The 27,314-nt window shown below is 34.4% G+C and overlaps 2 protein-coding genes across 2 annotated transcripts in view; one reads left to right on the top strand and one right to left on the bottom strand.

The window, feature by feature from the left end:
• PDZD8 (PDZ domain containing 8) overlaps positions 1-7,136 on the top strand; it is a 33,663-nt gene extending 26,527 nt beyond the window's left edge. Inside the window, exons 4-5 of the mRNA XM_026704836.2 lie at positions 784-946; positions 2,546-7,136. Coding sequence (XP_026560621.1) covers positions 784-946; positions 2,546-4,848 — 2,466 coding nt within the window. The 3' untranslated portion in view covers positions 4,849-7,136. The remainder of the gene's footprint in view (positions 1-783; positions 947-2,545) is intronic.
• A 3,514-nt stretch (positions 7,137-10,650) lies between these two features.
• SLC18A2 (solute carrier family 18 member A2) overlaps positions 10,651-27,314 on the bottom strand; it is a 32,947-nt gene continuing 16,283 nt past the window's right edge. The window contains exons 9-16 of the mRNA XM_026704837.2: positions 27,210-27,270; positions 20,234-20,329; positions 16,991-17,069; positions 16,732-16,783; positions 15,193-15,256; positions 13,504-13,623; positions 12,067-12,200; positions 10,651-11,469 (exon numbers count right to left, since the gene is read on the bottom strand). Coding sequence (XP_026560622.1) covers positions 11,359-11,469; positions 12,067-12,200; positions 13,504-13,623; positions 15,193-15,256; positions 16,732-16,783; positions 16,991-17,069; positions 20,234-20,329; positions 27,210-27,270 — 717 coding nt within the window. The 3' untranslated portion in view covers positions 10,651-11,358. The remainder of the gene's footprint in view (positions 11,470-12,066; positions 12,201-13,503; positions 13,624-15,192; positions 15,257-16,731; positions 16,784-16,990; positions 17,070-20,233; positions 20,330-27,209; positions 27,271-27,314) is intronic.

Raw genomic sequence — 27,314 nt, forward strand, 5'->3', positions numbered from 1 at the left:
AAAGATAAAGTCAGAAAATAAGACATATTCAGCAGGAATCACACTGGCTAAATTGTTCTCTTTGATTAAACAGTGCTATACACAGAATTGTGTAAAAAGCTTACACTCTTTTTTAAAAAGCTGACCTGATACACATAGCCTCTTAAATTGCTTTTGCAGTTTGTATCTTCTCTTTTCTGGTTTGGTAATTGCAGCTTACTTGGAATACCTGGGCAATTTGTGCTAATTGCTGAGAGATTTACTTGCTAGCCATAGAAACTGATTATTTCTGCACTTTTATTTATTTATTTATATTTCATGTTTCTAGATCCCCTTCAAGGAGGGGCTCAGGGCAGTTCAGATGTTTGTTGCTGAAATACTTAGGAGAAAATCAGGGCCATTTGTTAAAAGTTAAATTGGATTCTGACACTAGGATTTTACATAAAAATTTCTAAAATGTTAAAGAAATATACAAAGTTAAAATTGAACATCTGTTTTCCAACTGGAAACGATTCTAGAAGTTATCAGAGAAAAGATTTTTCCACCTGTGCTGTCTAGATAATCATTGATTGAGGTTCCAGTAATGAATTTTAGATCACTTGTATAGAATACATGTGTTTGCTTCCAAGACAATTTTAAAAACTTTAGAATCTTTTATAGTTGACAAGTGAATTGCTAATCAAAAGAGATGATTTTACAAGCAGTACTGATCCCCATATTTTATAATATCAGTTGATAGCACTGTTTATATTATAGACCCTAATATTAACAGTGAAAATTATTTTTCATTTGTTTCCCCTACAGGCAGAACTCATAAAAGGAAATTCGCCAAGTATTGGACTCACTCTGCGTCAAACACAAGCTAAAGAAGGAGAAACAGGTCGTGTTGTTATTGAAACTGTTACACCAAACTCTGCTGCTGCTGCTGCTGACCTTCAGAGGGGTGACAGGGTGTTATTTATTGGAGGTATGCAGTGAAACTACATGGACTACGCTCAATAAGATCTGCTAAGCTGCATGTAACTGGGGAAGTGCTCAGAAGGGATAAAAATTAAGTGACATTATAGGGAACGTATTAAAAAGAGTTTCATCCGTCCTTTATCAGTCACAACCAAGCAGGATCTTAAACAGTTTTGTTATATTGAGGGCATTAGTGCCAGGGGTGGGACGCTACCGATTCTGCCCTGTTCTATGGAACTGATAGCTCTGAAGAGCAGCAGAGACCAAACCAGTTCTGTGTTTGCTGCTGTTTGGCCCACCCAGCCACCCGGGCTCTTACCTGTCCTTGATTTCCTGCTTTTTCAACCTCAGGTGCTTTGCGCGGCACAGCTGAGGTTGAAAAAGCAGGAAAAAAGAGGCTTTTCAAATGCTGCGCACCTGTGCTCAGTGCTTTTCAGCTGTCCGGGCGGCACAGCTGATTTTTTTTTAGAAACGCGCGCAAAACATCACCGAACCGGTAGTAACACCGGTTGAATCCCACCCCTGATTGGTGCCCTAATGAAACAATGCCATAACTTGTTTTCTTAGGAATGCCATAATTATATTTTAGTGTAGTTTTTAAATATATTTTTCTCAACATTGAAGGGGAATTATGTTTGGAGAATAGAAAACACATAAACATTTCAGAAAAACTCAAATCAGTATTTGGTGTCAACTTTGGTAGCTGTTGAGGAAATGATTTTCATTCAGTAGAAGAGATACAAACAATTGTGTGCCTAGGTAACTCTTCATGTAAGATTGTTCTAGGTACAGAAGAGTTCACTATATATGATGTTTGTGTAGAGAATAGCAAATGTGCAATTTTAATTCTCTAAACTTTTATTATCTTGAACAGTGTTGTTTTGTGTTAATATTGCACGTGTTTTCTTTAAATAGGGATATATTTTATGTATGTGTTGCATTTTAAATTTGTCCTTTTCTCTTCATCATCTTGGGAGATAAAATGGAGTAAGGAAGAATAACTGTCCCAAAGTCAGCCTGTGAGTTCTGGGGTGGAGAAAAGATCTCCCTGTTTTTTCCCTTCTTAGGACATTACACCTATTGTATCCTTGGGGATATGATGATTATTGTCATTATTATTTACCCCTCTATCAGCTGATTGGTTTGCTTTGTGCTTTCCTGGCAACTGCCTAGACAAAATTCCTTCAGTTTTCTTGGCAACGTTTTTGGAAACAGTTTGCCATTGCCTCCTTACTAAGACTGAGAATGAGTTACTGGCCCAAAGTTACTCATTTGGCTTTGTGCCTGTGGTAACTAGAACTCATATCTCCCAGTTTCTAGCCTTAACCACTACACCAGTACTGACTCTCCCTCCATCAACAGTCTTAGTGTAAATAGGGTTTCTTTGTTGTTATAATGCAAATGGTAATTGCTTTACTTCTTATTTATATTACTACCTGTATTAATAACATTGATGAGGAATTAATTTATAAGACAGTCCCAATTTATGTGTGGAAGGGAAAGGGACTACATGGCTTCTCCTTGACTGGGTAGAATTCTCAGTTTAGGTACTTTATCAGTTTCTGCAGCAAAGATTAATCATTATTGTTTTCCTGTTTTTTAATAGGAGTCAGGATTACATCAACAGTACAAGTGTTAAAACTTATCAAACAGGCCGGTGAAAGAGTCACTATATATTATGAGAGACCAGTTGGCTATAGTCAGCAGATGTTAGTCCAAGACAATCTTTCTCAGATGGAAGAGACAACATTTTCAGATGACTATTTGCTGAATGAAATAGATAACAAAGAATTAGATACAGAATTTGAAGACTTGGCAAATGTACTAAAGTCAAGTGAATTCAAAGATGATTCTTCAAGCAGTCCCAAGCACATACCAGTTTCACTTGCTGGTAAACCACCTGGAACGCTATCTCCAGTATTAAATCGCAAGTTGCATCTAGGAAGTTATCAGCCATCTCCAAGGGTACTTTTCAAGGAGACATCCAGACCAGCAATACACAAAACTCCTGAGAATTTGGATATAAGTCAACAGACAAACAAACAGTCACCGCTAAATGTAACCAAACCACCTGTCCCACCCAGACCACAGATTAAAGTGCCAGCAGTTTCTAGTGAAGTTCAGAATAAATTAGAAACTGGCGACTTATCTTCTGAGAAATTGGACAAACTGCCTCTTCCTGCTAATAATGGAGACAAGGATTCAGAAAAGATAATCAGAATTATTGATCTAGGAGAAGAATCTACAGGATCCAAACCAATTTCTAAGGAGTCTTCAGAAAGTTCACAGAGTTTAAAAATAATTGCAAATAAATCAGAAACATTAAAAGAAAGTACAGAATCTCAACAGAATATTAAAGCACCTATCAATAAAACTATTTCAAGCAAATCAGAATTATATAAGGACCTATCAGAGAATTCACATAGTTCACTGAATGCTAAGGCAGTAGAAAACCATAATTCATGGGAATCACCAGAAATTCCTTACCGTAATCGAGCAGGTAAATGGGCAAGGACAAAAGGCTCCTCCTATTTATTTGAAGTAGGAAAAGAACACACTTACCTAAATATTGGTGTTTGGTGTAGAGACCCTTTCAAAGTAGGTGGGCTTGTTTGTTTGGGATATGAAAGTGTGAAACTTGAAGATGTGGCTTTAGATTGTATAGCTACATCTTCCATGGAATTCATTAGACCATTTCGATTAAATCCTCCTGCACCCAAAGCTGCAGTAACTAGAACAGCATTGCGCAGTTTGATCTCACACAAAGGTTTCAATGAAAAATTTTGCTACGGTGATGTCACTGTACACTTTAAATATTTAAAAGAGGGTGAACCTGAAGACTCAACTTTTCTGTTGGAAAAAGATAAAGAAAATATTTTAGAAGAAGCAGCAGCTCCTGATCTTTCAAAAGAGGATCCTTATTTTGGACAAATTACTTATACTGAAAATAGGCATAATTTCCAAGATACTCAGTTTCAAAATCCAACTTGGTGTGACTACTGCAAAAAAAAAGTTTGGACAAAAGCAGCTTCACAGTGTGTGGTTTGTGCATACGTTTGCCACAAAAAATGTCAAGAAAAGTGTCTGACTGATGCTCCCTTCTGTTTAGGAGCCACAAGACGGCTTGAACGAGTTTTACACCCTTTTAAATTTGAAAACCAAGATTCCACACCAGGACCTCGTGTAGATTCAGAATTAAAAACTGCAAATAAAGCAACAGGCCTAACAAGACACCTTCTTAATACAAGCAGCCGGTTCTTAAACCTCCGTCAAGTTCCTAAAGTTCGTATTAATGAGCAAGGACCTGAAGTGGTAGAACCTTCGCCAAAGCAGACACCACATCCTTCTGATAATGAAGGCAGTGATACAGATACTGGTGGCCCTAGCAGTCCTTCCAAGCAAGTAACCACGCCGGGGATTAAATTACCAAGGAAGGAAGGAGGACTTGATGACAGTGTTTTCATTGCAGTGAAAGAAATTGGCCGAGACCTTTATAGAAGTTTACCTACAGAAGAAAGAATCCAGAAATTAGAGATTATGTTAGAAAAACTTCAATGCGAAATAGACCAGGAACTGGAGAGCAACAATTCCTTAATTAGAGAAAAGAAAGAAGCATCAGATACAAGGAAAAAAAGGCAATTGGCTGCTGCACTGGCTAAATCAGGCGAAAGGTTACAAGCCCTGACACTCCTTATGATCCATTATAAAGCAGGCATTGAGGATATAGAAGCTTTAGAAAATAGTGCTTTAGAACTTGGATCTAGAAAAGAGGATAAAGAGGAAGAAGACAACAACTTAGTGGAAGAAACAGATAATGAAGATGAGGCTGCTTTAGTAATGGCACCAGTACTTGAAACCCTGCTCAAAGAAGAAGAGAGACTTGAATCCCAGAATGCATCTGTAGACTGATATTGCACAGTTGGTCTTGCAAATGATAAACTGGGAAATACTTTGCACTTAATCAAACTACATCAGATTTCAAAATTGTAATTAAACACTGAGATAATATATATAAGCTGCTTCTCCATTATTTTCAAAACCCATGTAAGGAAATGACTTTTATTTCCAGGTACAATATGGTTTTATTTTGTTGAACCATGTTATGTTTAAATAACATTTTGGGACTTTATACTAGATGATTTTTAATTTATTTGAACTTTTTTCTAAAATGTATTTCTAAAATATATCAGGGTAAATTGCAAAAAACAAACAAACATTCAGACAGATGTTTTGTTGGAATGAATGAAGCAGCCACTTCCTCCATGAGACCCAACACTTTTTTTGAGGGCTTTCTCCAGTCATCTCCACAGACATGTTCACATATAACCTGCTTTCTGGTAATTTCAATGGAAATGTTGTCTTCTGAAGGGCACAGCTGCCTCTCTGTTTCAGGAAAGATCCCTTTGCTCACACCAACACCCTTCCTGAATTGCCTTTGAAATGCTTTGCAGAGTTTCTGTTCTCATTTTTTTTTGTTCCTTTCGCTGTTCAGTTTTAAAACTTTGCATTTTAATTTTGTGCTCAAATTAGAACTACTGTAGCAGCTGCTGAGGGGCCAGTTTTGAAAAAAAAATGTTATACTTTGCCATTTGCTTATTCAGTATATTTTGGAAAGGGGATTGTGACTTTCAGGGTTGTTTTTTTTTTCCAATGATGCATTATAGATAACATGCCTTTATTTTCAATTATTTGGTAACATTAGTATTCCATTGTCTGATTTGTTGGATTTTCTTTCACAGAGAAGTCTTTTAATTTTTTTGAAAAGGCAATTTACATTTTACTCTTTCCTTCTATGAATTTATTAGAATCTTTAGCAGGAAAGACCTTTAAAGCACATATCATTGAAACATTATCAGGTTCTATTTTCCCTGCTCAAAAGCACCCATAGGCATTCCTTTTTGCCTATGCACATGCTATACCAATATTTTATAGAAATATATTGAGAATGTACTACAGGTTTTATTTGTTCCTGTAACTACATGGAATCTTCGTAAAACATACTCTTCTATGATGTAATAATGTTAAGTGCCCATGAAAAAAATTAATGGTAACTTTACCAGTTTTATTTTTTTGAAAGAATCTAAATATTAAGAATTAATATGTAAAAGGATTTTAAACATTAACACTAATTTGATTTATTTTCTGGTGGTTCTGTTGATAGAAAAACAAATAAATTACTTGCTCAACATCTTAAAATTCTCCCTGTAGCCCTCACCCACCCATTGAATCCTGATTCCAGCAACACTAAAATAAACTTTGGCCTCATTTCTGGGGGGAAAATATCAACTGATCTGAGATGGGGATTGTTAGATTGGTGTTTCACACACATATTAATGTTTTGTTTTTATGTACTTAATTATCATTTTTGCCATTGCGTTATAAAATACTTTTGTAAAACTAAATAAAAAGATAGCATCCTGCATTACTCCTACTTGACTAAAAGCAACCACTTACGCTACTGCATAGAAACTTTTTGCTGTTATAATGGGAACAAACAATGTCCTAACATTTTTAACTTTACAATTTACCCTTACAATAAAAAAGTAAATGGTTCAACTGAATAGTTGCCAAATTAACATAATCCATATTTTTTAAAAAGATAAAACAATTTTAAGTATTTTCCCAAATGAACCAAAAATATTCAATCAACACTATATTTAAGAAATATTATCTTTCAAAAATCATCAGCTTAACAAAAGTTTGCATAAATTGGGACATTTTCCCTTTAGTTTCTGTCTAGATACTAACTTGAAAATGAGAATACAAAGACAGAAATATTAGATATTAGGTATACTAATCTAATATCTTATAATGGTTACCTGTTTATGAAAGAGGCATGAAAAGTTGGATATCAGTACTCTACTATGACGATTGTATAATGTAAGATAAATATAGTGCAATATTCTAACCATTGCGTGAGAATGGCAGCAAAATAATAGTATGTAGCATCAAGGAAAACATAGAATTATAATAAATGCTGTTTTTAAGAAGAATTATTGATACATTCCTTTTATATATTTTGCTTCTCTGCTTTACTATACACAGTTGAAAATAATAAATACCACTAGATGCAGGAATATCTTGATGTGGTGGTATGTTATTACTTGACACTAGCATATATTTATGGAAATCTGCCTGAGATGATTGTCAGAAGATTTTATCATGAAAACAAGCTTTAATAAAAGTTTTTAAATAAATTCTGTTTCTTTGTTATAAGCTGTTAAATATTTAAATATTTGGCACATAATTAAAGGTTTCTTTTTTATTTATTCCACACTATGTTATTTTCTAGAACAACGACTTCCAACTTTTCCAGCATTTGTATATTCAGTAAAACTGGTGGAAGGGTTGTGGATGAAAGATAAAAGGCTTGTGTATCTGTAATGATGCTACGGCCATTCTTTGATAGGCCTAGGTAGAGTTACAAATTCCCCACAATGGAATCTTCTATGGAACCTTCCCCATCCTGATTCCTGCCCAATGTTTTTTATTTCAATTTTCATCAAGAGTCAGCTAGCTGTGTGTGTAATCAGGAGCTAGGCTTTACATTGCTAAAAGGCTAGATAGGATGGAGATTGAGATTGCCCACTTTCGTACAATATGTACTTGGCCTTCTTTCTAATAACACATTTTCTAAGGAGCTTCTCCACATTTGCAATACTTTCTGCTAGAAAAGATTTAAGATTGTGAAATACTTATTCTTTGATTGAATTATCAAATTCTTGATAATTATCCAATTCTTGATAAATGTGAGGAACTTAAAATCATAAATTAAAACATTGTCTTGGGAAGATTAAATGTTTGTTTTCATAAACATTTTTGTATTAAACTTCTAATAACAGAATTCTTAAAACATACTGTGTAATGCAACTCCTTGAGGTTATAGCAATCTAAGACCAAATATACTACTAGGGATTATATTCAATAACAAAATCTCATAGAAGCAGTTCTGAATGCTTGTATTTGTCCTCTAAGATTATCAGTATGACTTTTCACAGAGAAGCTATTATCTAAAAACATGTTACCTAACATACCTATTAGAGTGAAAAAAATAATTTATATTTTTAAAAAATGAAAAATCAAGTATCTGTTTTGAAAAAATGTACAAGAAAAAATAAAGTAGATGAATATAAATAAAAAATAATTTTGTAGAGGAATTGGTAAATTCAGCACAATACATTTAGACATGCAAGGTAACTTTTGAAACAATATGCTACATTGAAGCCAAATACAGATTAAGGTAAATGCTTTCTCTGTAATAAAGGTAGCACTAAAATAAATGTGGTACAATTTGTTGATTTGATTTGATTCAATTCTTACAGCCATGTGCCAAAAGTAAAATGGATTAGAACAAATTAATTGAAATCACACCTCAGCCTCTTAGTTTATTATCCAGTGGCAATGTTTATAGCAAGAAGAAAACAGAGTAATTCAAATCTGTCTCATAATGTTCTGATTCAGAAATCTCCAGCACCACTTACTGTCTATTGTGCTGTCATAAGAAGAGTAACTGAAGGAAGAATAATGTCTGACACTCTCCTCTTTTCACAGTGGGGTTTTCTTGTTTAAACTTCCTATCCAGAATTTAGGGAGTCTGTTGAGTTGTGAATTCAGAGCATCTGTTTGTCTGTCCAACATCTGAGTTTAGAGGAAGAATTCTGCAAATCGGTGAGAGATTGGGGGATCTAATTGTCATCTAAGATAAGATTTTTGAATTCTTATATGAGGGCAACTGTTTACTCTTCAATGTATAGAACAATTTTAAAAGACTGTTTTCTTTTGCACCATAGTACAGAGGGGCCACCAACTGAATTTAAAGAATTTTTTTTTCTGAAATTCAGCATAGTCATTTTGAGAACTGTCATAGCAGTGGAGAAAGGAGATGAAGACTTGGTGTCTTACCTTTCTGAACTAATCGGCACATTAACAGTACTGAAATACCACACTGTTGCCTTTTATTTCTTTCACAAAATAACATTCCATTCTTATTTTCTGTATAACAGAACAATAACAATTCATCTAAAGCATTTCCAAAACTTGACCAAAATATATGTTTTATACATGGAAATGACACATAAACACACATTTTACAAAACTAGAAAGTATCTGTTTTAAATACAAACTATCTGCTGATACATTAGAAAAGGCACAGAGATCAAGTTTACAAACAGGGTGTTATGTGTACCACACTACATAAATGTTTGATACTTACATGGTCTCAACATTTGTTGTTGTTTTTATTTTCACAACTAAGGCCATAACCCATGGGCTCATTTCAACACTGAGAGGACACTGTTACACGAGTTGATAGGTTGAAATATAGGCCATTATGTATTAAGAACCATCATGTTACCTGCCTCCCATTTGTCAAGCTAGTCAGTCTTGAAATCTCTAATCCTTCTTTGCATATTCTTCAAAAGCACAATATGTTGTAGACTCTCACTCAAGGAAAGATGTTAATCCATTTCTATCTGCTGATGTCCAGAGCATACTTGCAAACAAAGTCCATGAATAGACTTTGTATGAATTTCATTTTGTGCAGACACCTAAAAATCTGAGATTAAAAGGCAGGTGTGTCCTACAATTTTGTAATTTGCAAAAACAAAGCAAACTTTAGAAAAATAAAGCTTTTTAACATGAAGTGTCTGTCAGATATTTTACTTATTCTAGTACAAGTCTACTAGGGAATATATCTACCTGGTCTTTAGTGCTGATAGTTTTGTTTCTAGTTTAAATAGGCACAGATTAGAACAGATTTATCCAGAAGTATATAGAGATTAAAATGCAGCATGAGGATTCATTTTAACTTCAGAAACAGATCATCTGCTATAGCCATTCCATTTTGATCTTTGAAGCAAGATTTGAAATAACATGGGAAAAACTGGATTAATTATCCTTATTTCTTCATTAAATGGGAAAACTAAATGCTTCATTTAGTTTGTGGACAATGCATGCCAAACTGCAGAAATTGGTATAGAGATTTTGGGGCTATGTTCCTTGAAAAAAAAATTTTTTTTTAATGTCCCAGTACTGGATGTTGTTTTTGTGACATGTTCAAATTTGTAGCATCTGTAGCTTCCTTGGAAAGAATCATCCAAACTGAATTTTGAATAGGTAGAGAATATAAATCAAAGAACTTCTTGTAAATAATTTTCTTTTTATATGGAGAGGTTCATTGCTTGGAAACTGGGTAGGTCAGGTACTTGACATGAAGAAAATATTAAACCATCAACCATGCAGCAGCCTAGGATGAAAGACTGAATAACAATGAGGCACAGCTCATAGAGTATGTGATATAACTAAAGTTACTTCTTCAGAATTCCCAAAGCTATAATTGGGTCCTGTAGGATCATGGAAACAACAATTCCTTTCATGTAAATGACAAAAAGGTTTCCTGCATTGTTTGCAGCATGTTGAAGCTCCAGATCAAGACTTGACTTTCCATCCCAGGGAAATAACAAATCTGTTCTGAATTATCACATTTCAATCTGGGGGTTGTCTCGACCTCATACACACTCTATTTCAAACTTACATAAGCAGGAATCATATATATATATCATATATATATATATATACTTCGAATCTTACGCGGGAGAAAACCCGAACAACCAAAGATCCATATATATATATATATATATATATATATATATATATATATATATATATATATATATATATATTTCTATATATATATATATATATATATATATATTTCTGTACAATTTTGAATGTGATGAATGGTCATTTGAAGCTATTGCAAAGCTATCTGAAGTTTACATATTTAGATAATGCAGTAGGCAATGTTTATATGAGGATAAGACATCAGATTTGGGCAAGTTAGATGAGATTAAAAAGCAATGTTCAGTGGAAGGTTATTAGTAGCAATGCAAAATTAAGATGAACCTATTAAATACTGTATATCAAACTTTTCTTTCCCAAATGCCACATAGTTTACAATGAAATTGATTCTCTATTAGCCATATAAAGTTTTGTTCACTCTACATCATTCTGAATTAGGTTAAGTGTAAGAATAGTTTGAAGTAAAGTTAATTTGAAAAGTGCAAAGTATTATATAAATATCTTTAAATAGACAATCTGAAAATTTATAATTACTAGTTTCAGGCACTCATTGCTGCAATGAATTAAATGAAAATGTATAATAAGGGAAACATTTAAATTAATATTGGATCTAGATGGAGATGTATACATTTACAAAATGCATAATGTTAAGCAACAATTTTTTACAACAGAATCTTCTAATATATATTTTTTCATAAGGCAATGGGTAATCTTGATCCAGGACAATAAATAACTACCTTTGGTTTGGTTTGGTTTTACAAGTTCACAATTAAAAGAGCAATACAATTAAAACTTTTTGATGAGATGGATCATTGAATTACCAATACCAGCTTTTAAATATTATTCATCACTCTCACGTTCTTCATCATCATCATCTAATGGATCTGGTTGGATGCTGTTCTGGGTATACATTTTGGTTTTAAAATGACAGTTTTGATCCATAAGTATTGCCTACAAAAGAACATAACTATTATATTTCCAAAGCATATCATTGTTTGTGTAAGAACAGAAGACTTGTCACTTAAGTATATAGCACATAAGATTAATTTTCAAAAGTTTAATCTATTTACTTGCTTTATAACTAGTGTTTAGCTTTAAATATAAAATACTTAAGATAGCTGTCCTGTTCAATAAATATAATAATACAAAACAGATTAAGTCAATGGTTTGTGAATTAATTCAAACTAAAACTGGAACTAAAAAGTATTTTATCTATAATTTTAAAAAATGTATCTTATTTAAGATACTATTTCAGCTATCTGGATAACATACTGCTATCTAAATATGAGTCTAAAATATTGCGGTTTCAGTCAACTACCAGAGAACAGCAGTTGAACTGTCCAGAGTCATGCAACCAGCTTTCATGCCTAAGGCAGGACTAGAATGCAACAGTCTCCTAATTAAAGATATATTTTAGAGAAAATCTTTGTTAATGTATTTAAAAGCAGTCATGATTATTTTGTTGCAGAAAATGTGGACATGGAAGACATGCTACAAAATGGTTCTATACTGACTCCAGAGAAGAACAAGAGACAGCTCTGCGCTTACCATTTTTTCTTCCTTGGCAGGTGGACTGCGAAGAAACAAACACAGGGGAGCAAAGAGGATATCAATAAGTCCTATAATTGTCATGAGCCATGGAAATCCAATTGACTTTGCAATAGCACCACCAACAGATGGACCTTGGGAAATACAAATTGTGTAACCAAAAGAAAAAGCTGAGCACCATCAATGAGAAAAAAAATAAGACATGATCTAAAACATTGGGCCACTTCATGTCTAACCCTAAGTCAAAGAGTAGATAAATAGCCCAATTCAAACTGCCTGGCTAGTCTCAATTGGCTCCTCTTACAAAAATGATAAGGCAGTTACCTATGTTTCTATTTCTGGCGTTATATACAAACCTGGATGACAGGTTTCATCTATCATGCTGCAAACTGAAGCCAGGCTTGTTGGGAATCCCACAAGATCCCCAAAAAAACATAGATTGGTTCCAAAGTTTAGCCACTCTGAACAGGAAGAGGACATGTACAGGAATGATTGACAATACATTTGCTTATAAGGTGCATTGATAGAATACTCTGAGAGCATGGTTAGATATTTAAAATATGAACGTTATACTAAATGTTCCGATTACTGCCAATTGAAATGCTTAGAATAATGTCTTTGCTTCATTGCCATGGTTCTCATAATTTCAAGAAATTTAAGAGTGAAAAAGGGAAATCGGCTTGTTTTCGCCCTAACCCATCATTCTTGCAATTGGGCTATTTTTCTGCAACTTTATTTATTTATTTGGTTTGTCAATTGCTTACAAGATAAAAGGTATAAGTAAAAACATAGTTATGAATACATGGATACATATAAGAAAAATAAAATAAACAATAGGACAGGGATGGTAGGCACGTTGGTGCGCTTATGCACACCCCCTACAGACCTCTTAGGAAAGGGGTGAGGTCAATAGTAGAAAGTCTAAGGTTAAAGTTTTTGGGGTTTGGGGAAGAAACCACAGAGTCAGGTAGAGTATTCCAGACATCGATCACTCTGTTGCTGAAATTATATTTCCTGCAATCAAGTTTGGTGCGATTAACCTTGAGTTTGTATCTATTGTTTGCTCTTGTATTGTTATTGTTTGTTTCAGAAAGTTTAAACAGCATAAGTGGAGATCTGAAGGCCCCAGAGTGTCCCGCTTGACTTTCATGCAGGCCTTGAGACTTCTCCCAATAACTAAAAATACATACTATGGTTTCCTAGCATTCTGCAGTAGGAAAGGCAAGAAGAAGAACGGCTTGGGTAAGACCTATAATAAGCTTTAAATATCTCTTCAGCTGGAAATGAAATAGCCTTCAATTGCAAACTCTCCCCAATCCCAAATCCTGGGAGATGGATTTATGGAGGTGGAGGGGGTTTAATCCAGAATAGTGCAAAGACCTTCTGCACCATGTTTTAATGTTATATGCATTTCAAATAAACAGATTAAGTCCTTACCTAAAGCAAAACCCATACAAAAGGCAACATCTGCAATTGCATAAACGCTCCCATAGACAGAAACATGGCGCAAATCAACAAGGTAACCCATAATAGGCATCAGTGAAGAATCCACCATCCCTGATTATAAGACAGAAAAAAAGTATTTGAAAAAGTATTTTTAAAAATATTTTAAACACAAAAAGTATTTTAAGTTTTATTTTTAATACTTTAAAAAGTATTAATCAGTTTCTCTCCAAATATCTACACACAAAATGGCTGGAAATAATTTCTGAAGGAAGTATGTATGTGGACAAGGGCCCAGTTTTACTGAATTTACTGCAGGATTTTTAAATCAAGAGAGATTTCAACAGTGACAAAATCATATTCCTTTCAACACAATGCAATGAAAATTTGAAATAGGCTGTGCTTTGTTCACCAGTTTTGAAACAATGACATCAAAAAAAAAAAGTAAGATATTAATAAGAAATTTTGCTTCAATTTTGCCCTTTCTATGTTTATTGGTAAAATGTTCACAAAATATTTTCTGCTACCTTGTGATAGTATGCAAAAAGGGGAGCTTTGACTAAATTTAAAACTGATAAATTATATGCTAGAATTAGGTATCCACGAGCTACTTCTATTATAACTAAAGGTAATTTATTAGAATATACTCAATCTAGTTTTGTTTACTTATGTCAAAATATTGTACATGTTCTCTATCCCATAAAGATTCTTTATATTCTATAGAATAACATATGTATATCTAATTATTGTACCATCTGTCATATCTGTTATGATACAATAAAATATGTTTAATTTTCTTGCTGGCAGCATAGTCTACCAACATTGCATTGAGACAGAATAGGTTCTCTTATTTGTCTTATGTACTGATAATCACTGCTGACTGTACTTCTTTTGTAGATTGTAAAATATTTGCTTTTTGAAAGGAAGCAGCAGTAAAACATTATCTTTTCCTACGATGCACATTAATTAACTCTATTGGCAATGTTTTTAATGTGTATATTTTCAGAAACAACACCCAAGCCACAGGTTTCCACATATTACAATAGCTAATTACTGCATACAATCTTTTTAAAATGTTGGACTCTTAACTGTTACTAATTGTTGTTAGTAATGAAAATGGGATAAAGTTCTTTATGTTAAAGCCATCATATTTAAAAAATATACATGCATCTCTTGAATTCAGAGTCCAGGCAGGCAAGAGATATAAATTACTTAATTGATGCCATATGTTGCAACTTAATTAAAATATGAGATATAAAGTAGTCTATCTGGGATCATGAATCAATCCCATAAATCCAGGTGAGCTATTTTCTATGTTACTGCTTCTACCACTCTCCAACCGAAACATAAAATGTATCTCAAGCACCTCCTCTTCTTTCACAGAATTGTACACATGAACAGTCTGGATGCATCTCGTCACAGGAAAATATTATCCCCTTTCAAATTCATTGAAGGACATTGTGATAGAAATCAGAATCTACAGTGTATAACTTATATTTCTCAACCGAAAGTTATGTAAAAGAGAAGATTCTATGTACACATCAAATAACAGAAAGTAGCATTGCAATATCCAAAACCGGCTGGTTGGTGAATTCTGGGAGTTGAAGTTCACACAGCTTCAAGCAGCCAAGGTGGAGAAACATTTCTCTAAATCAAATGTTCAGCCATTTTTTTTCCCCTTACCAATGGCAAAGCCAACTCCAAAATTGGGTACTATAAGTCCATATATGTTTTTAGCAAATGGTACCTGGAAGTAAAAGAAACAAAATGAAGTATCAAAGTTTTTCATTAGATGAGCAGACAATTTCCATCAGTTTGAGGGCTATGCTAGGTTTGCATGGCACATGCCTCTTTACGTTTCCAAACACAACTTTTTGGCACCACCTACTTGGTAAAGTCCCCAAAAGAAAGGGGGTGAGACATACTTCCTAGATCCTTGCATTAAATTTATAAAGATTAAATGTACCCGTATGTTTGAAATAAGATTCAAATAGTATGTGAATATTTTAATTTTAAAGACTGTGTACAAAGTTTAGCGACACCAGTTATACATAAAAAGTCTTCAGCTATGATAATTGGAGCATGAATAAATGGAATTTATTCAATAGAATTCAAGTCTAACTGGTTGTGTTTATACATGAGAAAGCAACATCATTTTAAAAATTGGTAGCATTACATTAAAAGATAGGGAAATACTAAGGCTCAGAAAAACACAAACTAAAAATGTTAATGAAGGCAAGATTTCTAAGTGTTGCTGAAACAAGAGACTCAAGAGGGCATAGCTCATTTTTAAAATTATTTTTGTCCTGAATGTGGGGCAGAGAACAAAATGGGTGCAATTTGAGATGTAAATGAATATTTCACTGGAAATGCTGTAATCATTTGTTTGTCCAGATAAAAAATGCATGACAAAAAGATATAGTAATGAATACATGAAAATAGAAGTATTTTATATATTTTAAAGATTATATATTTAAACGGGTTTACAACCAGGAATGTGCATTTAAAAAATGTGCACTGTTATGTATATTTGAGGAAAATATTCCAGTTTGTTTTAAAAAAAACCATAAACATAATTTTTGAACCACAATTTTACAGGTTATAAAATGAGTGAATCAAGCTGCTATAATTTGTTCAATAATACATGTTTAAAACAAATCACACTTAAAAGTAAGAAGCTAAGTTAAATTCAAATTTTCAAGGTGCCCCCCCCCCCCATTTTAATGAGCTACAGGTAGTCCTCGACTTACAACAGTTTATTTAGTGACCATTTCAAGTTACAATGGCATTGAAAAAAGTGACATGACCATTTTTGACCATTGCATTATCCCCATGGCCACGTGATTAAAATTCAAACTGCTTGGCAACTGACTCTTATTTATGACGGTTGCAGTGTCCTGGGGTCATGTGATCACCTTTAGTGACCTTCTGACAAGCAAAGTCAAAGGGGAATCCAGATTTATTTAACAAATGTGTTATTAAGTGAACAACTGCTGTGATTCATTTAACAAGCGGGGCAGGAAGGGTCATAAAAGGGGGCAAAACTCACTTAACAACAGTCTCACTTAGAATGGAATGACTCAATTGTGATCGTAAATCAAGGACTACCTGTATTTAGATCTGACTAAATACAGGATGTTGTTTCCTACTTCACTGTTACACACCACAAAAGGACAAAGCAGAACAAAATTGAATTTTTTTGCAGTAACAACTTTTACTCACACACAAAATGCTTATTCCCACTATTATCATTCCAGTTAGGGCACAAAGCCACCTATGAAAGAAGAAACAGTATCTTTTAGCCATCCAGAAACACAGAAACCAAATCTATTTCCCTGAAATAATACATGGTAGATAACAGCACTATATGACTTTAAAATAAAATCACTTATTATTATGAATGCATTAGGATGCTTTCACTAAGAATTAAGAAATACCAAGCATTTTAGAAAATGTTGTCCGTGAATTCAGAGTAACCTACCTTCCCATTTTGTGTGCAAGCCTCCCAAAAAGATTTGTTCCAATCAGATAAGAGATACTAGCTGGAATGAAAGCGATGCCTGAAAAATATGAATGTGTGTCTTATCAACATTGCTTTCAGTGAAGCATAGGAAAAACTAATACCTTCAGACACAGCCCATTTTATTAGAACATATTTAATGAAGGTCCACAGTCTGAACCAAATAAAATACCCTTTAATATCCGGGTTACCTCAAGCCTTTTATAATCTCAAACAAGACAATCTATCAGATTTAAACTATAATTATATTTTCAAAAGCATTCTCATAAATTTGTGTTTCTGTGTAGGTGAAGGAGTATATACAGCTCTAGAACAAAGAAATAAGACATAATAAGAAATGTCAATACATTTTGTTAAAAGGTGAATTAAATTGAAAAGTAACAAATAGTAATAACTGATTTTTTTTCTCTAGAATTAGGTCATAAATTACATTTAGATATCCAAGCTTATAAAATACAAAATAATTTATGGAGAATATGGATATATAAAAATCAGAACACCAAATACAAGTTGGGCAGAAACGATCTTGTAGACAACCCTCACTCTGTCAAGGACCTTGGAGTACTCATCTCAAATGATCTAAGCCCCAGAGATCACTGTAACAGCATTGCCAAAAAGGCATTAAGAGTTGTTAACCTTATTTTGCGAAGCTTCTTGTCCGGGAACATTGAATTGCTAACTAGGGCATACAAAACCTTTGCCAGACCAATTCTTGAATACAGCTCGGCCTCCTGGAACCCACACTGTATATCAAACATTAATATGATTGTGTGGGTTCAGAGGTATTTCTCGAGAAGAGTACTCCTCCTCTAGTCACAATAGAATCCTATATGCCACCAGGCTTGAAATTTTGGGCTTGGACAATCTGGAACTGCACCTGTGATCTGATCTAAGCATAGTATACAAAATTATCAGCTACAACATCTTGCCTGTCAACAATTTCTTCAGCTTCAATCACAATAACACACGGGTAAATAATCAATACAAACTCAAGGTAAACCACTTCAAACTCAATTGCAGAAAATATGACTTCAGCAACAGAGTGGTCAATGCCTGAAATGCTCTACCCATTGTTACAGGCTCAAACACTCACAGCTTCAATCTCAAACTGTCTACTGTGGACCTCACCCCATTCTTAAGAGATCCTTTGTAAAAGTTTTTTTTGTTTCTTTTTTAAAATACAAGCAAAATATCAATAATAAATTTAAACCAGTATAATAAATTTAAACTGAACAATCTATACAAATAAAAATGATAAAAACAAAAAAGGGACAAAAGGATGGGGGAAGAAAATGAACATATTCCACTTTATATATTACAGTTAGTCACTGGTTGCAAATTTACCATATGGTATTATAATCAGATACAAAATATTATTGCAATAACATTTATGCCCAAAAAGGAACACCTTGCTTCATCTTTAGGATAACCAATATTGCCTTTTCAAGAATGGATATGAAGCAAACCCTTGGTATCTGGAATATTAGCACTTTTTCAATTTCTCAATATTATTCTTTTAGTCACCTAAAAGTCACCTGCATCGTCATAGAATTCCTCACATCAAGAATTCACTGTACCATACCATATGGTCAATTACTCAGTTAAGATGTAGACTGTTTGCAGCAGTTTTGAAAAAGTCAAATCCCTTTTATAATGATGCCTAGCGTAGAATTGCTTTTTTGTTGCATGCAGTTAATATCTTAATTGAGCAATTAATTAAGGAGAGACCTGTGACCCTACAAACTTTTCCTCTTACAGATATCTATTCTACACTTAAATTGACTCAAATTTGTTCTATGTGTTCCTCATATTTCTGAAATTGGAAAGAGCACTGACATCTGATCTATTGTCCACCTGCTAGTTCTGTCCTTAAGGCTAATGGTTCCAAATACCTGGAATTCCCATTTTGGAAAAGCCAAATTGTGAATGTGTTTAGTTTTGGGCAAGGGATAGATTGAAAGACTTTGGTTCTAAGTTGACCTTTATATTAAGCTATCTTCTGTGACCCTGAGAACTATAGTCAATTCATATTCTATCTGTGTATCTAAGGGTTTTGGAGTTCCAAGGTGCATCATTTCATATATGTCTATGAAGACTCTCAATCATCCAGGTCTTGGTTGTCCCAAAGTGCTTTTTCCAAAATGCAATTGGACTTTCCTGACTTTTTCTTTGAAAATGTTTTGCTTCTCATCACAAATATGTCTGTTCCTCCTTCAGTTTCTGTTCCTCCTTCACAACTGAAGAACTGAAGAATTGGGGTCCTAATTTTCCTGACTTTCGAAGGATGGAAGGCTGAGTCAACCTTGAATCAGTCAGGATTGAATTCCTGGCTGTGGGCAGAGTTAGCCTGCAATACTGTATTCTAACCATTGGACTACCAAACGGACTATAGTCTCTATTTGTTGGTATAACCTTTTGAACACTGAACAAACTAGAACCATGTTTGATGTAAATGAGAATCCAGGGGAAAAAAAATTGAGTAGGAAAATAGGCTAGTTCAGGTGAGAGGGAAGTCCAAAGAAAATTCATCCAGTTATTTCCTATGGGAGAAGCACTTAGGCAGCAACTTGGAATGTTGCTGATTATTCTATTCCAAACCATTTTATATAAATATAAAAAAATGGCAAATATAATTAAATGTTATCTACTTCTAATGGGACATTCCAATGCCCAGAAAACCTCCAGTGAGTAAAGCTTTTATGCAGGTATAGTATACAGTACATTATGTAGCATCTCTACTGTTCTCTTTAGAAGGAATGTGTACAGTATAAACTGTACACATTCATGGACAATCTGCCAATGTTAGGCTCTTGCCTCAGCAAAACATATTGCATTCCCTCATATAGGGAAGGCCTTCATTTCTGTGGATCATAAACAGCAACTCAGTCACCAAAATGAAGTAGTCCCCTTGCCTAAGCATGGAATTGCAAAGCACTGTAAAAGGCACTGCTTTTACTCACAAATTTATCCACAAGTATCTACTTTCATTAGGCATCTGATGAACCAAGGTAATCCTTTGAAATTCTGCTCAGCCTCATGCTTTCCAATGCATAATGCATAAGGTACTATATCAGATAATCATTCTATTAGCTAAATACAGATTTCAAAAATAAAAACCGAACATCCATGATTAGCAATTTTGAGAAGGCAATCACATACGCTTAGGATCAAAAATAAAATAGCTAAGATTTTGTTGCAATTTACCCAGTTGCCATTTGCTTGAACACATTGTCTCCATCATCCAAATGGGTAAAGCTGGTTCCAGCATGGCAATTGCCATATTTGCAAAACATATTGCTCCTTGAAAAGAGATGAAAAGTAGATTTTTGGAATTATTTCACTTAAATTCTAATCAATAGCTAGAAAGAGCTATACTGACATGAAAATATGCAGTTTGAAATATTGCTTGTCAAATATACAACAATGATTATATTTCAATTGCCAGGATGGGGAAAAAACATTCAATCCTGTAATTACATAAAAGTTCCACATTTCCAAAAATGAGACAATAAGCAGTACACTGTGTCAAAGACATGGAGTGCAATGTGTTATGACGCTTAGAAATGGTTTTAAATCTAGCAGAGGCAATGCACAAATTTAATGCAAATAATTTTTTGTATTCCTGACTCAGTGATAACATGCATATTTTGTTTTAATAAAATGTGAATTTGTATGTAATGTTTTCAATTTTCATATTGAAATTGTATTTGATACAACACTTGAGAATGAGCATAAGAAGGAAACCAAAGAAATAAAGTCTTCTGGATTACTTATCACAAAATAAAACAGTGGCCACATTCCCTACAAGTAGATTCAAATATACCAAGTCTGTTCATATTTCTGTTAGAATTTCTCTTACAGCACATTATGGAGTAATATGGAGTAATTATGGAGTTTTTACATGAAAATCTTCAGATTCTGTAACTCAGTCTTATGCACTGAATGACTTATAAAGCAGTTTAAGTTTAAAAACAATGAAAACTTAACTGCAAACTCAACTTGTGCTGACTTTTAAGCTTTTACATTTCATCTAGTATTTCTTAGCTATATAGAAATGATTTTGCCCGGCAGGCATCTGACTTCATGGCAAAACGGTGCAGATGAGCAGCAGCTCCGCGAAGTCCCTTTCTTCAAGCCCAGAGGCTTTATGGGGCCGAAAGTCACCCTGTAGGGGTGATGTAGGTAAAGGGGATGCTTCAGTGGTCACAAGGAGAGCGCAGTCTCCTTGACTGACCCAAAGAAAGCCCCTTGAACCGTCAGAAGAAAAGATGGCCATTATGGCTGAACCGAAGCCAGGAAGACAGCTGAGATGGACGTGAACATAGGAAAGATCTTGTAACAGTGTTTGGAGACAGACTGTGAAGAATCTTGAGGGTTATAATTATATTGGACAGTATGTGAGTGTGAAACAGCTTGGAGTTCTGAAACAGAGTGGAGATTGTTGAGGGACTAATTAATGGGGTGATTGTCTGAATTGCTCTAATACTGGCTATCTTGGTGTGACATAACTGAGACATTGGGATTTTGACACATTACTGAGTAAAATTTTAAATTTATTAACATAAGGTAAAATGGGACTGCAAGGGGAAATAAATGTCTTACTAAAAGAAATATTATTGACCCTCCAAGGTACACAGGAAATGATGACAAGAAACCATAGGGAGATAAAAGAATTGATACATGATGTAGTTATGAGACCAGAAAACTATGGCCAAAAGACATTAAACAACAAACAGGAAGCTCAGGAAACAGAAAATAAAATAGAAAGAGCAGAAGAAAGGACAGCAGAGTGAAAATGACAAATGATACAAAAAAGAAGAAGAGACAGTCAAAGCTGAAACAGGAATGATGAATTACACTTTGAGTGATCAAAAGTTAGAAGGGAATACACAGAAAGACACCCTTGAAGTGAGAAAAAGACCATTGAAAGGTGTGTTGAAGGTTCAAAAGAGTGAAGAAGTGATAGAGATAGAAGAAGTACTTAGATTAAACACAAATGAGATAAGAAGATACAAGATCTCATGGGAGGGATATGAGAGATGTGCCAAGAAGTCAACAAGAGTTGAGATATGAAAATGGACTAGAGATGAGGGATAAATGTAGAATACTATTTAACACAGGAACTATACCGTCAAGAATTAGTAGAAAGATAGAAATTAGAAATGGGGAGATTACCTTTTTGATTTGGGAATTGTTCTATTAACTGGTAGAAAATAGTAGCAGAAGTTAGAAATCTAGATATGTAAACAACGATATGTAATAGAATAATAAACATCGAATAATTAAGAAGTAAACTTTAGGATTATTTGGAGGTTAATTGGTTATAAATATGATGTCTATTTGATGTTTATAGATGTTTGATATTATTAATGGATTACAGATAAAATTGAACAGAGGGCCTAAATAAACAATGTAAAATTCATAACAAGGATAAACAAAGATGAAGATGAATAGATATTGAGAATAATAGTTGTAACTAGTGTGTGTATAAGATTTATTATCAGTATTCAATAGAAAATGTAGAAAATGTATCCAGTTGGTTTACTGTTATTGTGAATATAGAAATTGTATACATAACTAAGAAAATTGTACAATAAAAAGTAATAAAAAAAGAAAAGAAATTATTTTGCCCAAGAAAAGGCTCTCTTATCACACAGTTCAGCAATAAAATGACCACTGCTGTCATTCTTTGTTCAAATATGCCAAATTGTATTAGGCTGTAGTAAACTTGATGTGCTCTCACCTATTTGCCTAAGGGCAAAGAACAAGAATCCAATTCTTTTCTTGCAAAGATGATGATGTTGTACCAAAGATATTAGAATTTGGAAAAAAAAAAAAAGCCCTTTCAAGTTCTGATATTTTCTTGCAGAAAAATAGCACTGCCCTATGAGACTGCGAAACTCACAAGATTTTATAATGTAAGACTTCAATAGCCATTTTTGTTTTCATAAATTTGTTTAAAACAATGTCAATGTAAAATAATGTGGATGGCAAGCTCTCTGTCACTGTGTTATATCATAAGGCAAGGGTGGCGAATGACCATTGCCACACTTAAGAGTCCTCAATTTTCTCCTTTTGTAGTACTTTTATTTGCTTTTATAACTTATAAAAGTCAACATAAATTTTAATATAGATATGTAGGAAGCTATTGTATCATTGACTCCATCATGGAGCATTAATTGAGAATCAATTCTAAAGAAAGTATTTGACATAAACAAAGCTGCAAACCTCCAAAGCTCTGCAAATGTAATTTAAAATGCTATACATTAAATATTATACATGGACATACTAAGCACATTTTTGTGGAGGGGAAATGAAGCATCATCTGGGATACCATAGTCTCTCCAATTAATTTAATTCAATGTCTGACAAGGTTCTGTTCTGTATGTATGTATGTATGTATGTATGTATGTATGTATGTATGTATATATGTATGGTAGGTATTCAGCTTTGTTTGGGTATTTCCCATGTCATTGTAGTTGTGCTTTTAAAGTTGTAGCAATGTTTGGCAGAATCTCATCTGCCATCATCAGGCTTCTGTATTGTTTTCGTCTGTGTTCGTCACACGAACACAATACAGAAGCCTGATGATGGCAGATGAGATTCTGCAAACGTTGCTACAACTTTAAAAGCACAACTACAATGACGTGGGAAAATACCTGAACAAAGCTGAATACCATACATGTAAGTACCCGCAAGAGAATGTATATGTATGTATGTATGTATGTATGTATGTATATGTGTGTGTGTGTGTGTGTTTTCTGAGGTTCTCGCGGGTATTTGTATGTGGATCTTTGGTTATTCGGGTTTTCTGACACCCACCATGAAGATGCGGCACGACCACGAACGCAAAGCCAAACAACAGGGTCACAGCTCACCAGCTCAAATCCCCCAGCAACTAAGACTAACCTGAGCACAACCAAGCCCCCACCTGAACAGAACACACCCCCACCCAATCAGAACATAGCCAAGCCCCCACCCAATCAAGTCACACCCCCACTAGCAGTTAAAAGGAAGAAGCAGCTGCAAGCTCACATTACTCTGAGAAGCACAGAGCTGAAGACACAAGCATGAAGATGATGAATGAGACTTCATCGAAACGTTGCCTAGATACCTCCAATTTTACGTGGGAGAAAACCCGAATAACCAAAGATAGATAGATAGATAGATTGATAGATAGATAGATAGATAGATAGATAGATAGATAGATAGATATTTGTTTTCTTAAGTTTTTGTGGGTACTTAAATGTATGGCATTCGGCTTTGTTCGGGTATTTTCCCACGTCATTGTAGTTGTGCTTTTAAAGTTGTAGCAACGTTTCGGCAGAATCTCATCTGCCATCATCAGGCTTCTGTATAGATGAACACTATACAGGAGCCTGATGATGGCAGATGAGATTCTGCCAAACGCTGCTACAACTTTAAAAGCACAACTACAATGACGTGGAAAATACCTGAACAAGCCGAATGCCATATATATATATATATATATATGCATTTTCAATCAGATTGCATTAGATTCACTAATGTAGATTGATTATAAGCAACTTGATAAATAGCCAATATAGCGAGGATTAATCCCTGAGTACATCCCTAAAGAATTTTCATTTCATAATATTTTGTTATCTCTGAATCTATCTGAGCTATCCAGTTCTCTCACACTATTCTGTTTCTTTCTATAAAGATAAAGCTGTTCAAGATAAAATAACACTACTGCCCAGTCTAAATTAGATAAAAATTGAAAATCAAACTTGATGATTAATGTACAATAATGTGCAACTAGAATGAAACCTTTTCCACTTGGGAAAAGGTTTCATTCTAGTCTCACCTATTAGTTTCCACAGAACAGGAGAAACAGAATCTAGTTTTCCTAGAATAACTATGGTTTAAGAGGAATGTAGTTTGCTAAACAAACCCAAAATAGTCTATAGGTGGCGGTTTCCTTGATTTAGCAATCAACTTTGAAGCAAAATGCTTCACCCATAAACAAATTAGAAAGCTACTAAAAAGAGAACCAATCCCCAGGAAGAGAGGATTGTGACATTGCCCTCATGCTTCAATGATTTACAGCTTGGTCTTAAATAGTTACATTTTTGACACCTAATTATTATTTAAAATAACCCTTAAGAGTAATTTTTACTGTGCAATATAATTCCCCTCCCAGGGATTACCACCCAAAAGTTCAGGAAAGAATCAATTAGTTGGTCATGGACAAATAAGATAGGACTGCTTCTTTGAGTTAATGATCAGCAAACAGAAACTCATATACTTTAGCTAATATTTGTGTGAGAAGTTTGAAGGAAAGGACATCACTGGAAGGCTCTTGGAAGAGTTATGAATTATTACTGGGGGTAGTAGTCATCAGTTCATCTACTCAACCAGAGGTTTAACCCATCTCAGTGGTACATATATAACGGAATTCCACATAACAAATATGCTAAAAGAAGGTATATTTTTAAGTTTAATACAAAGGGGAAAATAAGAACAGTTTAGGTTACAATTAAAATTAATGAATATTCCTTCCAAAAGAAACATGTTCTTTTACTTTCAATTATATTTAAGCATGACTAATCATCTCTCCCATTTTTTAAGTTCCCCACTTTTGTAATTTTCTAGCCTAGCTTTTCTAACACCAAGGAGCAGTTGTCAAGAGGCCAGCTGCATGTAAATCAACACTGAGAAGCATTGATTCAACAACTTTTCAGTAGTATTTGGCAAACACAGTGATATACAATTTTAGTTTAGTATACTTTGAAAAGACACAATTGTGTATTGTATCATGGCTGTAGTTGTGAGACCTTTTCTAATTATTTAGTAAGAGGTACAATGGTTTTGGATGTCCTATTGCTCAAGTGGCCTAGCAATTTAGATGCAAATTCTGTGCAACAAGAGAATGTTGTTGTTTTCATTCACTCCACTTAAAACGTACAAGCGTACTGTACAGCTGCAAAAAAATCTCCAGAAAAAACTAAGGGCAGACAATTGGGACAAGTGACTAATTACTTCTTCAGATTACCTTGAGGAAAACTGCACAATAGCAACAACAACCTGAAAACAAAAAGCATAGACCAAAAGGGATAATTGTGAAGAAAGAATGGGTTCTGGGGATATCGAGCTGAAGAGACCCAAAGATAGTATAGATCTGGAGGCAAAGGAGGGCTTAAAAATTAAAAATGCCAGAAGAATATAACCAGGGCTTGCTTCTGGAAGAGAAAAATCAGAAGCCAGGTAATTAAGGAAATCAGTGTCCAGAAGTGGGCTGCTGGGAGTTTGCAGGGGTTCGGGAGAACCCCTAGCTAAGATTCTGTGCAGTTCGAAGAACCCCCAAATCCCACTCCTGGATGGCCCTGTTCACCCCGCCCCATCCCTCCCAGGAGTCTCCATGCGGCCCATTTTGGATGCAGGTAAGTGCGCACGGAGGCTCAGGAAGGACAAAAAATGGACCTCCTGGAAGTTTGGGAAGGAATGAAATGGGCCCATTTCTGGCTTTCAGAGAGCCTCCTGATCCAAGGGAGGCCATTTTCGCCCTCCTGGAGGCTCGAAGAAAGCCTCCGGAGCCCAGGGAGGGCAAACACCACCACCCCACCGTTGTGCAGGAGGCTGACTAGGCCACACCCACTGTGGCCACACCCACCCAGCTTTTTTAAAAAATTTGAAGCCCACCTCTGACAGTATCACTAAACTTCTCACTAAGGAACTCTTAAGAAATACCAGAGAAAAAATAATGCTATACTGAATCTGACAACCATATACAGAAAATCACGAAGGGTTCTATAAAGCTTTGTTGCATAAATTTTGCTACCTGGGATGTGGAATTTCCTTTGTGATTTCTAATTAGAAATCACATGAATAATTTTCTTGCCACTCACCAAATGTCCTGAACCCAATTCCACCTGAGTTTACTAAAAATAATTTTACTTTTTTAAGCAAAAAAAAGGAAAAAGCTGGTAATAGCACAAACTCTACAAAAGTAAAAAATAATGATTAGCTGCAACCCAGAACTTATTCATGGAGGAGGAGGAAGAGGGAGGAGGAGAAGGAGGAAGAAAAGAAGGAATAGCACTGAAGATAATAGACAGTATCTGGTTTTGAATGCTGAAATATTTTTTATTTCATTTTTCAAGTGACTTGTCAAATTCAGAAAATCACCATATAGTTTAAAAATGCAATCCAAAAATACCTGCAGCAATAAGAATGTATGGGTCTCTCAAGAGGGTCAGTAATGATGCTCCTTTTTGACTCTGTTAAAATAACAATTAAAAATAAATAGTTTTATAAAAAGGAT

Source organism: Pseudonaja textilis, chromosome 4 (genome assembly GCF_049901715.1).
Source record: "Pseudonaja textilis isolate UNSWEBS1 chromosome 4, rPseTex1.2, whole genome shotgun sequence".
NCBI lineage: Eukaryota > Metazoa > Chordata > Lepidosauria > Squamata > Elapidae > Pseudonaja > Pseudonaja textilis.